General features: G+C 39.3%; 1 protein-coding gene across 1 annotated transcript in view; it reads right to left on the bottom strand.

Annotated features, from left to right (window-relative positions):
* Nucleotides 1-7,376: 7,376 nt before the first annotated feature.
* LOC128703269 (L-fucose kinase) overlaps nt 7,377-13,265 on the bottom strand; it is a gene marked incomplete at its 5' end in the record, with an annotated part of 57,347 nt that continues 51,458 nt past the window's right edge. The window contains one exon of the mRNA XM_070099962.1: nt 7,377-12,233. Within this exon, the coding sequence (XP_069956063.1) occupies nt 11,952-12,233 (282 nt within the window). The remainder of the gene's footprint in view (nt 12,234-13,265) is intronic.

Raw genomic sequence — 13,265 nt, forward strand, 5'->3', positions numbered from 1 at the left:
GGGAGTTTCTTGTACCCATTTGAGAGAAGGAATACTACTAAAATAGCTATGAGTTTGGTTGGCTGAAATAATGGAATTTGCCAAAAATAGAGAGTAAAGTGGGCAAAATCGCCGATGCATAAATATTGCCGAAACTGCTAACTTTGCGAGAGCATAATTCAGTAAGTTTTTCATCAAATTTCATACTTTTGGCTTTATTACCCTTGGAAAAAGATTATCATTTCATAAGATTTTTTTTTTTTTTTTTTTGGGGGGGGGGGGGGGGGGGTGGGGGGGGGGGATTTTCAGGCTTGGGAACAAGTTTGCAAGCAGGGATCGTGACACTGAAAGGCTTAAGATGGATAAATGAAAATGTCTATAATAATGTAATATACAACATTTAAAGTACCCAAGACTGATTATTATTATTATTATGATTATTGCCATCAACATATCTTGTTCACCGAGTTTAAAAATGGATTAATGAAAATATCTATAATAATATATAAGATTTAAAGTGCCCCAGAGCAACTTATTGTTATTTTTATGCTTATTCCTCATTATCCTTTGGGTTTTCTTTCTTCTGCCTTGGATATTTGTCCTTTATTATTCCCCCCCCCCTCCGAGTTCTTGCTCCTACCCTCTGCAGGCCCCTAGCTCCCTTGTGGGCCCCTAGTTCCCTTGTGGGCCCTTAGCTCCCTTGTGGGCCCCTAGCTCCTTTGTAAGCCCCTAGCTCCCTTGTGGGCCCCTAGCTCCCTTGCGGTGCTCCTCTTTCTTAGTATTTGACTGACTTCACTACTACTACCACTTCTTCCACCACTACCTCTCTTACTCCCATCAATGTCTGCTGGCCTATATACACTCACCTCCTCCTCTCCTTTTTGTTTGGTGTGACTTTGTAAATGGTCCAAGTCGGACCAAAACATCGTCGTAAGCTCCTCTGTTCTTTGTGTAGGTTATTTGTGTATTGTTCAAGTCATGATATTGTGCCTTTTTTTGTTATCTATAAATAGCAGCAACACTCCCATTCTCATGCAACACACCATTTTTAGAGCATAAAACAATACGAGAGAAAGCATACAAAAAGAATATTCTTGCCGTCACTCCTATAAGCCGACATTTAAAGTGCCCCAGATTATTATGCTTATTGCGTTTTCAACACTAGTGAGATTCTCAGTGATTTTAATGCACAGTAAGTTTATTTATGTAAAGGTACACATAAGTATAATTATCAGAGCATGTTTAAAATATGCAATAACTTTAAAAAATTTGAAATTTTGGAAAGTTTCCTGACATAACTGAGAGACGCAGAGCTCACAGAGGAAGGAAACGAACAGAGTGGTATGCGAATGTCATAATAGCAAATCAGGGAGCTGTATAAACTTTAGGCTATAATTAGAAATGTTCATATTAGAGAATCACCATAAAGTGATGTGCCATAAAGCAGGGCCCTCCTTTAATAGCTCTCTAACCAGAAATGCAGAGATCACAATTCAAATGATCCTGTAAACTATAACATCCCTACAACTTCTTCAGAGCGCACACACTGTACTTTCCACCTCCAGGACTTGGTTTTCCTGAATCCCTACATATATGTTACCTTGTCACTCCAACTCCATATATTATTATTATTATAATAAAAAAGAAGTGCTAAACCACAAGGGCTATACAGCGCTGCAGGGCAGGAAAGGAAGCAAGGGTATCAGGCAGCAAAAGGGAGAAGGGATGATTAGTAGGTTACAGAAAACAGCGAGGTAGGGGATAGTGCGGGGGAAGAGGGTAGCAAGAGATTGAGGTAGAAAGGGCTGAGGGGAGTGCTAAAGGTATCATCATCAGAGTTTGTGGAGTAAGTCAGTTATTGTCAAAAAGTCAGTGAGAGAGTCCGGATTAAAGGAGTGTCCATCAGCAAAAAGGGAAGGTAAAAAGAGAGCAGCAGGGTGCAGACGACGTTGGAGGTAAATTCTGCATGCTCGCTGATAGAGTGGGCAGTCTAACAGAATGTGGCTGACCGATACTGGAACCTGACAATTTTCACAGAGGAGCAGGGCGCCTCTCCATGAGATATCCACGAGTAAGACGAGCGTGGCCAATGTGAAGGCGGGAGAGAGTAGTCTTCCAACCTCGACACTGATGACAAGAAGACGGCCAGTAACCTATACTCGATTTAATAGAACAAAGTTTGTTATTGAGCAGAGCAGACCAATGTTGTTGCCAACGGGTGTGAAGGTGGGTAGCTATAACAGCAAAATAGTCCGTGAATGGTACACCTCTATATGAAACCGGAAGGTCATGTACTGCTGACCGCGCAGCAGTGTCTGCCTGTTCATTGCCCTGTACGTCAACATGACCAGGGACCCAACAAAAAAACAATATATGCTTGGTAGAGATATGGCGTAACCAAAGTTGGATACGGAGAACTAGGGGGTGAGGTGTATCAAATTTTTGTATAGCCTGTAAAGCACCAAGGGAGTCTGAAACAACCACAAATGATGACACAGGCAAAGATGCAATACGGATAAGTGCTGCAAGAATGGCATACAATTCAGCAGTAAAAATGCTAGCCGAAGACAGTAAATGCCCTCGCATGATGCTGTCCAGAAACACTGCTGCGAATCTGACACCGTCAAAAGACTAAGAGCCATCTGTGTACACTGCGATGGCATGAGAATGAGAGTGGAAGTGGTCAAGAAAAAGAGAGCCCAACTGCATATAAAGTCATAAAAAACACTTGTTTCCACTAATTTAGATCTAACATTTTTCACACAAGCCTGCTGGATGTTCAAGCTCCTAACTCTTACTTGGATAACCTCTACCCCTTTTTCTCTCCACCCAAGATTTATGCGACCTCTTGTCATCCTATTCTGTTCCATTTCTAAATGCCCAAACCCCCACAACAACCCCTCCTCTGCCCTATGAATTTAATATATCTTTGATAACCTCACACCATCTTCAAATTCCAGTGCCCAAATTCTTTGACATAATGCAGACTATTACCCATTGCAGTGCCAAACAACACATTCCCCCACTTTTCAAAAGCTTGAAATTACTTAGTATACATAATAGGCCTCATGCAACTGTGCCTAATATTTTTTTTTTTTTTTAATATCACACTGGCCGATTCCCACCAAGGCATATATATATATATAGAGCATTCATTTCCAATATAAACCCTTCTCTGAAACTTTTCCTTGATAGCTGCAACAGAACACAGACATAACACAAGACACAAAACTCTCTTTGACATCCCCCATGTCCAACTTCACCTATGTAAAAACACAATGAATATAAAAAGCTCTATGATCTGGAATTTCCTGTCTTAAGCATCAAAATACCCTCTATCAGCTAATCGACTCAGAGGTATTGTTAAAAAGGACCTCATCTTCCTAACATAATTGAGACAACAATACTTTATATCAAACAAAACCAGCTCTTATCAAATTCTGTTCCTGTTCTTCTTCCAGTTTTCCTTCAACTTCCATACATAACTGGAAACACATGTTACCCCACTCTTGTAACTATGTAACTTGATGTATCGTCTTCTCTATTCATTCACTTCACAAAACTGAAGATCACTGAATCAGCTACCTTTCTTATTGTACTTATGACTGTAGTTAACTGCTCAAGAAATCCTACTTAATAGTCTATGTCTAGAAGATCTTAAGTAGCAGTTAAGTATTAGGATTAGTTTGCCCAAAATGCATTGTATAATTAGTACTTTCTGTGCCTACTGTTTTATTATATGTAAATTATGTTACTTGTACACCATAAAGAAATAAAAATTATACTGTATTGTAACATTCACATTACAATGGCCTCAAACAAGGCATCTCCACTGCTCCAGCCTCCTCCTCCTCACTGCAACTTTTAAATCCTCACACATTCCCCATTTTGCCTCTAAAGATAAATTTCTTTCTCCCCATATGTTACGATGTATCGTAATATTCCTTTTCTTTTATCATCTAGATAATACTACCTCGCTAGCTGCTTTGGTAATAGCTAAATCGAAGCCGCTGGATCGTTGTAGTATTACCATATTCATCCTTCATCATTTAGGTATGGTTAAGTAAAATAAGCTCAACCTAGTCCAAGAGTTGGGTTGTTAGTGACGTCATAATTTGGCGGCTTCTGGCCTCCCGAGGTTACTTACCATTCATGAGGGTTGTTCCCGGCAGTCTCTCTCTGGCAAGCTCTGAGAACCGTTCTACTCCCCATTGACTCTACCTCATCTACCCTGGGATTGGAGACGCCAGACCAACTCATCGGTTCGAGTATTGGCTTACGGTGTTTGCATATATCCCTCCTAGGCAAGGACATGCTTGGAAATAGGTGTCTTCTCGGATATTGAGAAAGTGGTACCCCACCTGAGCTGTGAGGAATTGTACATAGTAATTTCTATCATATGTATAAAGATTATCAATTTTGTATATTTAAGCACTGGAATTGCTTAGTCTTTAACGGGCCCAAACTATTTGAATCTGAGTGTACTCTTATTCGTATATTCTAAATGGAGATAAGAATGTTCATTAAAACTAACATAGTATTGATGACCTTGTCTTGATTTACCCCTTTTCGAAGATTGATATAAATGAGACATCAAAGAAACCGATTCATTAATAGTATTCTGAAAAAAGGAGACTCCCCCTCTTCTTGAGAAGAAAACAACGCTGCCCGGGAAAAACAAAAAAACTTTTTTTAAAGGTGTCTTCTATTCGTAATACCATAGATACCTTAACGTACCATCTACTTTTTCTTCATTTAGTCTAATTATGGTTTTGTTACGATATCTCATATGTAATTCATCACTCTGAAAATACTACCATGCTGGTAACTTCATTATTAGCTAAAAAGAAGCTACTGGATCGTTGTACTATTATCCTATTCATCCCTCATCATGTGTTTGTGTTATTTGATTTATTATTATTTTATTATCACACTGGCCGATTCCCACCAAGGCAGGGTAGCCCGAAAAAGAAAAACTTTCACCATCATTCACTCCATCACTGTCTTGCCAGAAGGGTGCTTTACACACTACAGTTTTTAAACTGCAACATTAACACCCCTCCTTGATTATTAAAGAAATTAATATATGTATTAATGTTGGGTTATGAGCTCATTTATATGTAAAAGTACATAATCATCATTGCACAGTTCAAGGGTATGGCTGGTTAGTGACGTCACAAGTTGGCGCCAAATGTTAAATATATCACATGACCCAACGTGACCTGTAGTTCATGAGGGATTGTCTAGGCAGTCTCTCTCTTGACTACACTGAAGGAGCTTCTATACTCTGGTAGAAGATGTCACAACAGTGCCTACACTATGAAGCTTTAGAGGATTGTACTTAGCCCATATGTGTATTTAAGGAGGAAACTGTACTCATTGTGCTTCAACTCGGTCTACTGTGTATGCCTGAAACTCTCTTGAGAAAGAATATTCCCAGTGTATTACATCTTTGAAAAGACTGTCTCATGTGATACTATATCTGCATTAATGGAATTTGTGTATTGTAATGTCTTACTTATTTGCACATTTAATTATGATTCACTAAAGCAGATCATGTCTAGTATATGAAGGAAATGTCTTATACATTTTTTTTTTTTTTTTTTTTTTTATTATCACACCGGCCGATTCCCACCAAGGCAGGGTGGCCCGAAAAAGAAAAACTTTCACCATCATTCACTCCATCACTGTCTTGCCAGAAGGGTGCTTTACACTACAGTTTTTAAACTGCAACATTAACACCCCTCCTTCAGAGTGCAGGCACTGTACTTCCCATCTCCAGAACTCAAGTCCGGCCTGCCGGTTTCCCTGAATCCCTTCATAAATGTTACTTTGCTCACACTCCAACAGCACGTCAAGTATTAAAAACCATTTGTCTCCATTCACTCCTATCAAACACGCTCACGCATGCCTGCTGGAAGTCCAAGCCCCTCGCACACAAAACCTCCTTTACCCCCTCCCTCCAACCCTTCCTAGGCCGACCCCTACCCCGCCTTCCTTCCACTACAGACTGATACACTCTTGAAGTCATTCTGTTTCGCTCCATTCTCTCTACATGTCCGAACCACCTCAACAACCCTTCCTCAGCCCTCTGGACAACAGTTTTGGTAATCCCGCACCTCCTCCTAACTTCCAAACTACTAATTCTCTGCATTATATTCACACCACACATTGCCCTCAGACATGACATCTCCACTGCCTCCAGCCTTCTCCTCGCTGCAACATTCATCACCCACGCTTCACACCCATATAAGAGCGTTGGTAAAACTATACTCTCATACATTCCCCTCTTTGCCTCCAAGGACAAAGTTCTTTGTCTCCACAGACTCCTAAGTGCACCACTCACTCTTTTTCCCTCATCAATTCTATGATTCACCTCATCTTTCATAGACCCATCCGCTGACACGTCCACTCCCAAATATCTGAATACGTTCACCTCCTCCATACTCTCTCCCTCCAATCTGATATTCAATCTTTCATCACCTAATCTTTTTGTTATCCTCATAACCTTACTCTTTCCTGTATTCACCTTTAATTTTCTTCTTTTGCACACCCTACCAAATTCATCCACCAATCTCTGCAACTTCTCTTCAGAATCTCCCAAGAGCACAGTGTCATCAGCAAAGAGCAGCTGTGACAACTCCCACTTTGTGTGTGATTCTTTATCTTTTAACTCCACGCCTCTTGCCAAGACCCTCGCATTTACTTCTCTTACAACCCCATCTATAAATATATTAAACAACCACGGTGACATCACACATCCTTGTCTAAGGCCTACTTTTACTGGGAAAAAATTTCCCTCTTTCCTACATACTCTAACTTGAGCCTCACTATCCTCGTAAAAACTCTTCACTGCTTTCAGTAACCTACCTCCTACACCATACACTTGCAACATCTGCCACATTGCCCCCCTATCCACCCTGTCATACGCCTTTTCCAAATCCATAAATGCCACAAAGACCTCTTTAGCCTTATCTAAATACTGTTCACTTATATGTTTCACTGTAAACACCTGGTCCACACACCCCCTACCTTTCCTAAAGCCTCCTTGTTCATCTGCTATCCTATTCTCCGTCTTACTCTTAATTCTTTCAATTATAACTCTACCATACACTTTACCAGGTACACTCAACAGACTTATCCCCCTATAATTTTTGCACTCTCTTTTATCCCCTTTGCCTTTATACAAAGGAACTATGCATGCTCTCTGCCAATCCCTAGGTACCTTACCCTCTTCCATACATTTATTAAATAATTGCACCAACCACTCCAAAACTATATCCCCACCTGCTTTTAACATTTCTATCTTTATCCCATCAATCCCGGCTGCCTTACCCCCTTTCATTTTACCTACTGCCTCACGAACTTCCCCCACACTCACAACTGGCTCTTCCTCACTCCTACAAGATGTTATTCCTCCTTGCCCTATACACGAAATCACAGCTTCCCTATCTTCATCAACATTTAACAATTCCTCAAAATATTCCTTCCATCTTCCCAATACCTCTAACTCTCCATTTAATAACTCTCCTCTCCTATTTTTAACTGACAAATCAATTTGTTCTCTAGGCTTTCTTAACTTGTTAATCTCACTCCAAAACTTTTTCTTATTTTCAACAAAATTTGTTGATAACATCTCACCCACTCTCTCATTTTTGGGAATCCAAACTGTGCATCTTTAGATTATATATATACAGTGGAACCTTGACTTACGAGTCTCCCAACTTACGAGCTTTTTGAGATACGAGCAGTCCCTGGGTTGATTTTTTGCTCTGACTTATGAGCCAACATTTGAGTTACGAGCCAGCTCCCCCCCCTCCCTCTTCCCCCTCAACCCAAAACCTGGACACCTCGCTTGTTTATCTATGATTTCATACTTTAATTCCATGAAATCATTCTCTTTTTCATCTCAGCAATAATAATAATGTAAAATTATTACAGTCAAGTCATTTAGTAAGTCAGTCAGTCAAGTCATTCAGTCAAGTCACTCAGTAATTCAGTCAAGTCACTCAGTAAGTCAGTCAAGTCACTTAGTAAGTCAGTCAAGTCATTCAGTAAGTCAGTCAAGTCACTCAATAAGTCAGTCAAGTCATTCACTAAGTCAGTCAGTCAGTCAAGTCATTCAATCAAGTCACTCAGTAAGTCAGTCAAGTCATTCAGTAAGTCAGATAAGTCATTCAGTAAGTCAGTCAAGTCACTCAGTAAGTCAGTCAAGTCATTCAGTAATAATAATGCATAAGACATACATAATAATAATTCAGACTGCTTCTGCCAGTTGGCACAGCTGGTAAGCAGTAAATATGTTTACATCCCTGAGGGGGGCAGTTCTCTAGTGCTTGTTTGCATTTTTTTTAGTCATTTGGCTAAATTTTTTTTTTCTAACCATGGGTCCTAGTGATCTACTACAGTTAGCCTCAAAAATACTCTGTTTTCTCTTACAGTAAGAACATGGGAAGATACTATATTCAAATTGGGACAGAAATAGCCGATACGTCTGCCACTGCCACCATATTATGGCCTATTTTATTCATTCAAGAGTGTATATCATGTTTCTGTGCTAATTATATTGTTTATTATGTCATATTAGATGAATTGTGATAGATAAATAAGCCGTACAGTTGATAATAGCATCACATTCAAGTATTTTTTCTCATCTCTCCAGAGTGTAGGAACGAATTAATGGCTTTTCAATTAATTTGATATACGAGTAAATTGAGTTATGAGCTACGATTCTACATCCAATATGTTATTATTCCTCCACCTTAAAGCCACACCAAAAGAATTATGCAACCGTAGAAAAAGAAGCTCTAGCCCTGGTTATCTCCCTCGAGCATTTTGAAGTTTACTTGGGAACGTCACCTCATCAGATTACGGTATACTCAGATCACAACCCTTTGACATTCATTAATACCATGAAGGCTAAGAATGCCAGAATACAGAGGTGGGCCCTTAGAATACAGCCTTTTTCTATAAAAATCCTACATATAAAGGGCAAACATAATGTAATTGCGGACGCTTTGTCCCGCCCTTAATTAAGACCAGTTGCACCAGTATGCCCCTGTTCTAACTTATGCCTAATATTTCCCTTTTTGCCTACAGTTATGTGAATGAGTGATACTGTTTACAGTTTAGTTATGGAGGATGAAGCTTGGAGACCAGTTGTTGTGTCCTTACATCTTGCTTGAGAGACAACTTTCGTGTCACCCAAGGCCAAGAGAGAAAACTCAATTCTGTTGAGGCGGATGTCTGTTGTCTAAACAATATCCTCCTGGAATATCCTCGGAGCATATGAAGAAGATTGTCTGGGACAAATTGGCGGAGAAATGTATACCAGCTTTGCTATATTGGTATTTCAGTTCTTCTACTATCTAAAAGATTCAGGGATATTTTTGCCCTATTGTCAGTGCGACATATGGTCATGTGGAGGGGGTGTTACACCCCTTTTGTCCATTTTAAGTAGACTGTTTCTACTTGTTATTATCACAATGGTATACTTTTACATGTTATTTTTGCTATTTCACTTAATATTATATTCAGGAGTAATTCCATTAATAGCTGAAATGGATTTACTCGACTTTATAATATTATCTGGTCGTATTACTTAGCTTTGTACATAGGTAGGTTATTTAATTAGTCCAAACTGCTGGTGTGACCTAGCCAAGCACCAGTAGGTATTTTGAGCTGCTCAACCCCTGTTCCAACCGAGTCAAAGTTGGCTGGTAAAGCCTCATTTTGTTCAGTTCATACCTTCCTCTGGACCAGGAAGGGTCTAGGGAAGTATCCACCCCTAAACCACCATACGCCTCCCTAGAAAATACCAGGAATTTTCGGAAACTCATTGCTAAGACTTATCTCAGTTGGAGAAGGCGGTTGAGAAGCTCTCAGAGAAAATGAAGTCAAGTGAGCAAGCCTCTGTGGTGTAAGAGGGCTTATTGCAGAGTGAACCCTATGTAAGAGCTCTATCAATGTGGTGTTCGAGTTTTTAAGCAACGCCTGTGCATGTACATATACTGATATTTCCTGACTCACTCAGAGCCATTTGTAAATACTTAACCTAGTACTGTGATGTTTTAATGAGGAGTGGGATAAGTGTTCTACTCATAGTGCAAAATATGAGAAAGTGGATTTAAGTGGTTATTATGGTTTTTAATAAATTAAATAGAAACTAAGAAAATTCCTTTTCCTCTACGAGTGAAGACCCCTAGACATGCTAAGTTTGTTAGTTTGTTACGAAAAGCACTATAACCCAGGGACCAACTGGCTATGTTCATAACAGTTATGGACTGATTACATCGTCTTCACATCTCTACTGCTCCTGTCTACTTTCTGTACTCGACTGAAGAAGCCTACTGTGTAGGCAAAACATTTCGGAATAAAGATGCCTAACTGTTGCCTATGTGTCTTACTTACCAACATATACCTCCTCCATACTCCCTCCCTTCAATATGATATCCAATCTACCAATGCCTAGACTTTGCATTAACCTTATCACTTTGCTCTTTTTCTGTTTGCTTTTAACTTCCTACTTTCATATACCCTTCCAAATTTATCCACTAACCTTTGCCCACTTCTCTTCAAAATTTCCAAAAAGAAGTGTGTTCTCAGCAAAGAGCAATTGTGACAACTCTCACTGTACATCATATTCACTGTCTAATACTGTACTGTATGCAGTAGTACAGTAGAATGTGAGCTCTGGAAGAGACGGTGATGATGAATATATATACTGTATATGAATTCCATTATATCTAGGTAGTAGGTTGGTAGACAGCAGCCGGCGAGGGAGGTACTACTGTCCTGTCAAGTGAGTGTAAAACGAAAGCCTGTAATTGTTTTACATGATGGTAGGATTGCTGGTGTCCTTTTTTCTGTCTCATAAACATGCAAGATTTCAGGTACGTCTTGCTACTTCTACTTACACTTAGGTCACACTACACATACATGTACAAGCATATATATATACACACCCCTCTGGGTTTTCTTCTATTTTCTTTCTAGTTCTTGTTCTTGTTTATTTCCTCTTATCTCCATGGGGAACAGGAACAGAATTCTTCCTCCATAAGCCATGCGTGTTGTAAGAAGCAACTAAAATACCAGGAGCAAGGGGCTAGTAACCCCTTCTCCCGTATAAATTACTAAATTTAAAAACTTTCGTTTTTCTTTTTTGGCCACCTTGCCTTGGTGGGATACAGCCAGTTTGTTGGAAAAAAAAATGAATTCCATTATATCTAGGTAGTAGGTTGGTAGACAGCAACCACCCAGGGAGGTATTACAGTCCTGCCAAGTGAGTGTAAAATGAAAGCCTGCAATTATTTTACATGATGGTAGGATTGCTGGTGTCTTTTATCTGTCTCATAAATATGCAAGATTTCAGGTACATCTTGCTACTTCTTCTTACACTTAGGTCACACTACGCATACATGCACAAGCATATATATACACATCCCTCTGGGGTTTCTTCTATTTTCTTACTAATTCTTGTTCTTGTTTATTTCCTCATATTTCCATGGGGAAGTGGAATATAATTCCTCCTCCGTAAGCCATGCGTGTTGTAAGAGGCGACTAAAATGCCGGGAGCAAGGGGCTAGTAACTCCTCCTTCTGTATACATTACTAAAGTTAAAAAGAGAAACTTTTGTTTTTTCTTTTTGGGCCACCCTGCCTTGGTGGGATACAGCCAGTTTGTTGAAAGAAGAAGAATTCCATTAGAGAATGGCAGTTGTCTCTTGCAAAAATAACTTGGATACCTTGGCTCCTAAATGAGAGACAGATGTGTACATGTTGAAGACATGAATATCCCATTAAAAAAAATATGATAAAACACGTGGTAATTCTTGCAGAACTACATTAATGAGCACCATGATTTCACTAGCACAACTGCTAAATATAAGAAAATGTTACTATGATCACATTTACATAGATATAAGGTAGGTATGTGTAAAAAAAAAAAAAAAGTGATTATTGTAACTATGCTGACTACAAAAACCTTTTGTTTTTTGTTTCAAGCAATGCCATCAATGTTTCATGATTCAAGACATCTTCATCTTCAGTGGCTCGAGTAACTGCTTCACCAGCTACCCACAACTCCAGCCCTTCTTGGTCTACTTCTACGCAGTCACTAGTTAGGTCACCCAGGTCAACACTGTCTGCTAGTGGACCAGGCCTGGCTTTTAGTGCATAAAGGTAGCCACCTCCACCAGCTCCAGCCAGAGACATGCCTAAACAGTGCTCCTGTAGGGTGGTCATGAGCTTGGATACCTGAAAGTAATCATTATAGTATAATTCTGTGATTTTAAAAATATATCTAAAAATATTATAGTTGAAAAAGAAAAATGCTATATTAGTAAGAGATCACAAAAATACAGTACTACTACTATCATGAAAATGTTTTCTGATCTGAATTTTTTCTGTATCAACATTAACATGTTGAACTAAACACTTCTAAGCCTTTTACAGTTGAAGTCTAAAATTTGCAGCTGTCTCATCACAAGGAGGTCAATTATACAGTGATTTTACTGAAGAACCTCTCATGAATAACGTTCATTATTCATGCTTTTTTGCAGTGTCTTTTTTAAAAGGCTTGTCACATTCTGGGTCCATGTTAGATGTACTGTACTAAACTCAAATTGGCCATCAACATTTATTCCACAAAAGAATCTTCACTATGCTTTGTGAACTACACAACTGCACATGGCTAGAGTATATCACATACATGGAATTACTGAGAGAAATGGCACAATGCATAATAGTGAATATGTATGAAGTGAAGCTACACTATAAACCCACATAAAGTGAGGGAAACCTAGTACAGTGGACCCCCGCATACCGATTTTAATCCGTGCAAGAGGGCTCATTGGTATGCGAAATAATCGGTATGCGAATGAATTTTCCCCATAAGAAATAATGGAAATCAAATTAATCCATGCAAGACACCCAAAAGTATGAAAAAAAAAATTTTACCACATGAAATATACATTTTCCTACACACAAAGAGAAGGATACATGCACAATAGTAGAGTAGTACATGCACAGTATATATTGTGCATGTACTAGTCTACTAAATGAAGAATAAATGACACTTACCTTTATTGAAGATGCAGCAATGACTGATGAGACACTGTGTCCTGGGAGTGCCTTTTCCTCCTGAGTACTGTAGGTCCTGTTTGGCATTTTCTTCCAGAACAGGCCTTATCACACTGTGTATGCCACTACGATTCTTAACCCTTTGACTGCTTCCGACGTATAAATACGTCTTATGAGCCAATGTTTCTGACGTATTTATACGCACAA

This window comes from Cherax quadricarinatus, chromosome 70, assembly GCF_038502225.1.
Source record: "Cherax quadricarinatus isolate ZL_2023a chromosome 70, ASM3850222v1, whole genome shotgun sequence".
Taxonomy (NCBI): Eukaryota; Metazoa; Arthropoda; class Malacostraca; order Decapoda; family Parastacidae; genus Cherax; species Cherax quadricarinatus.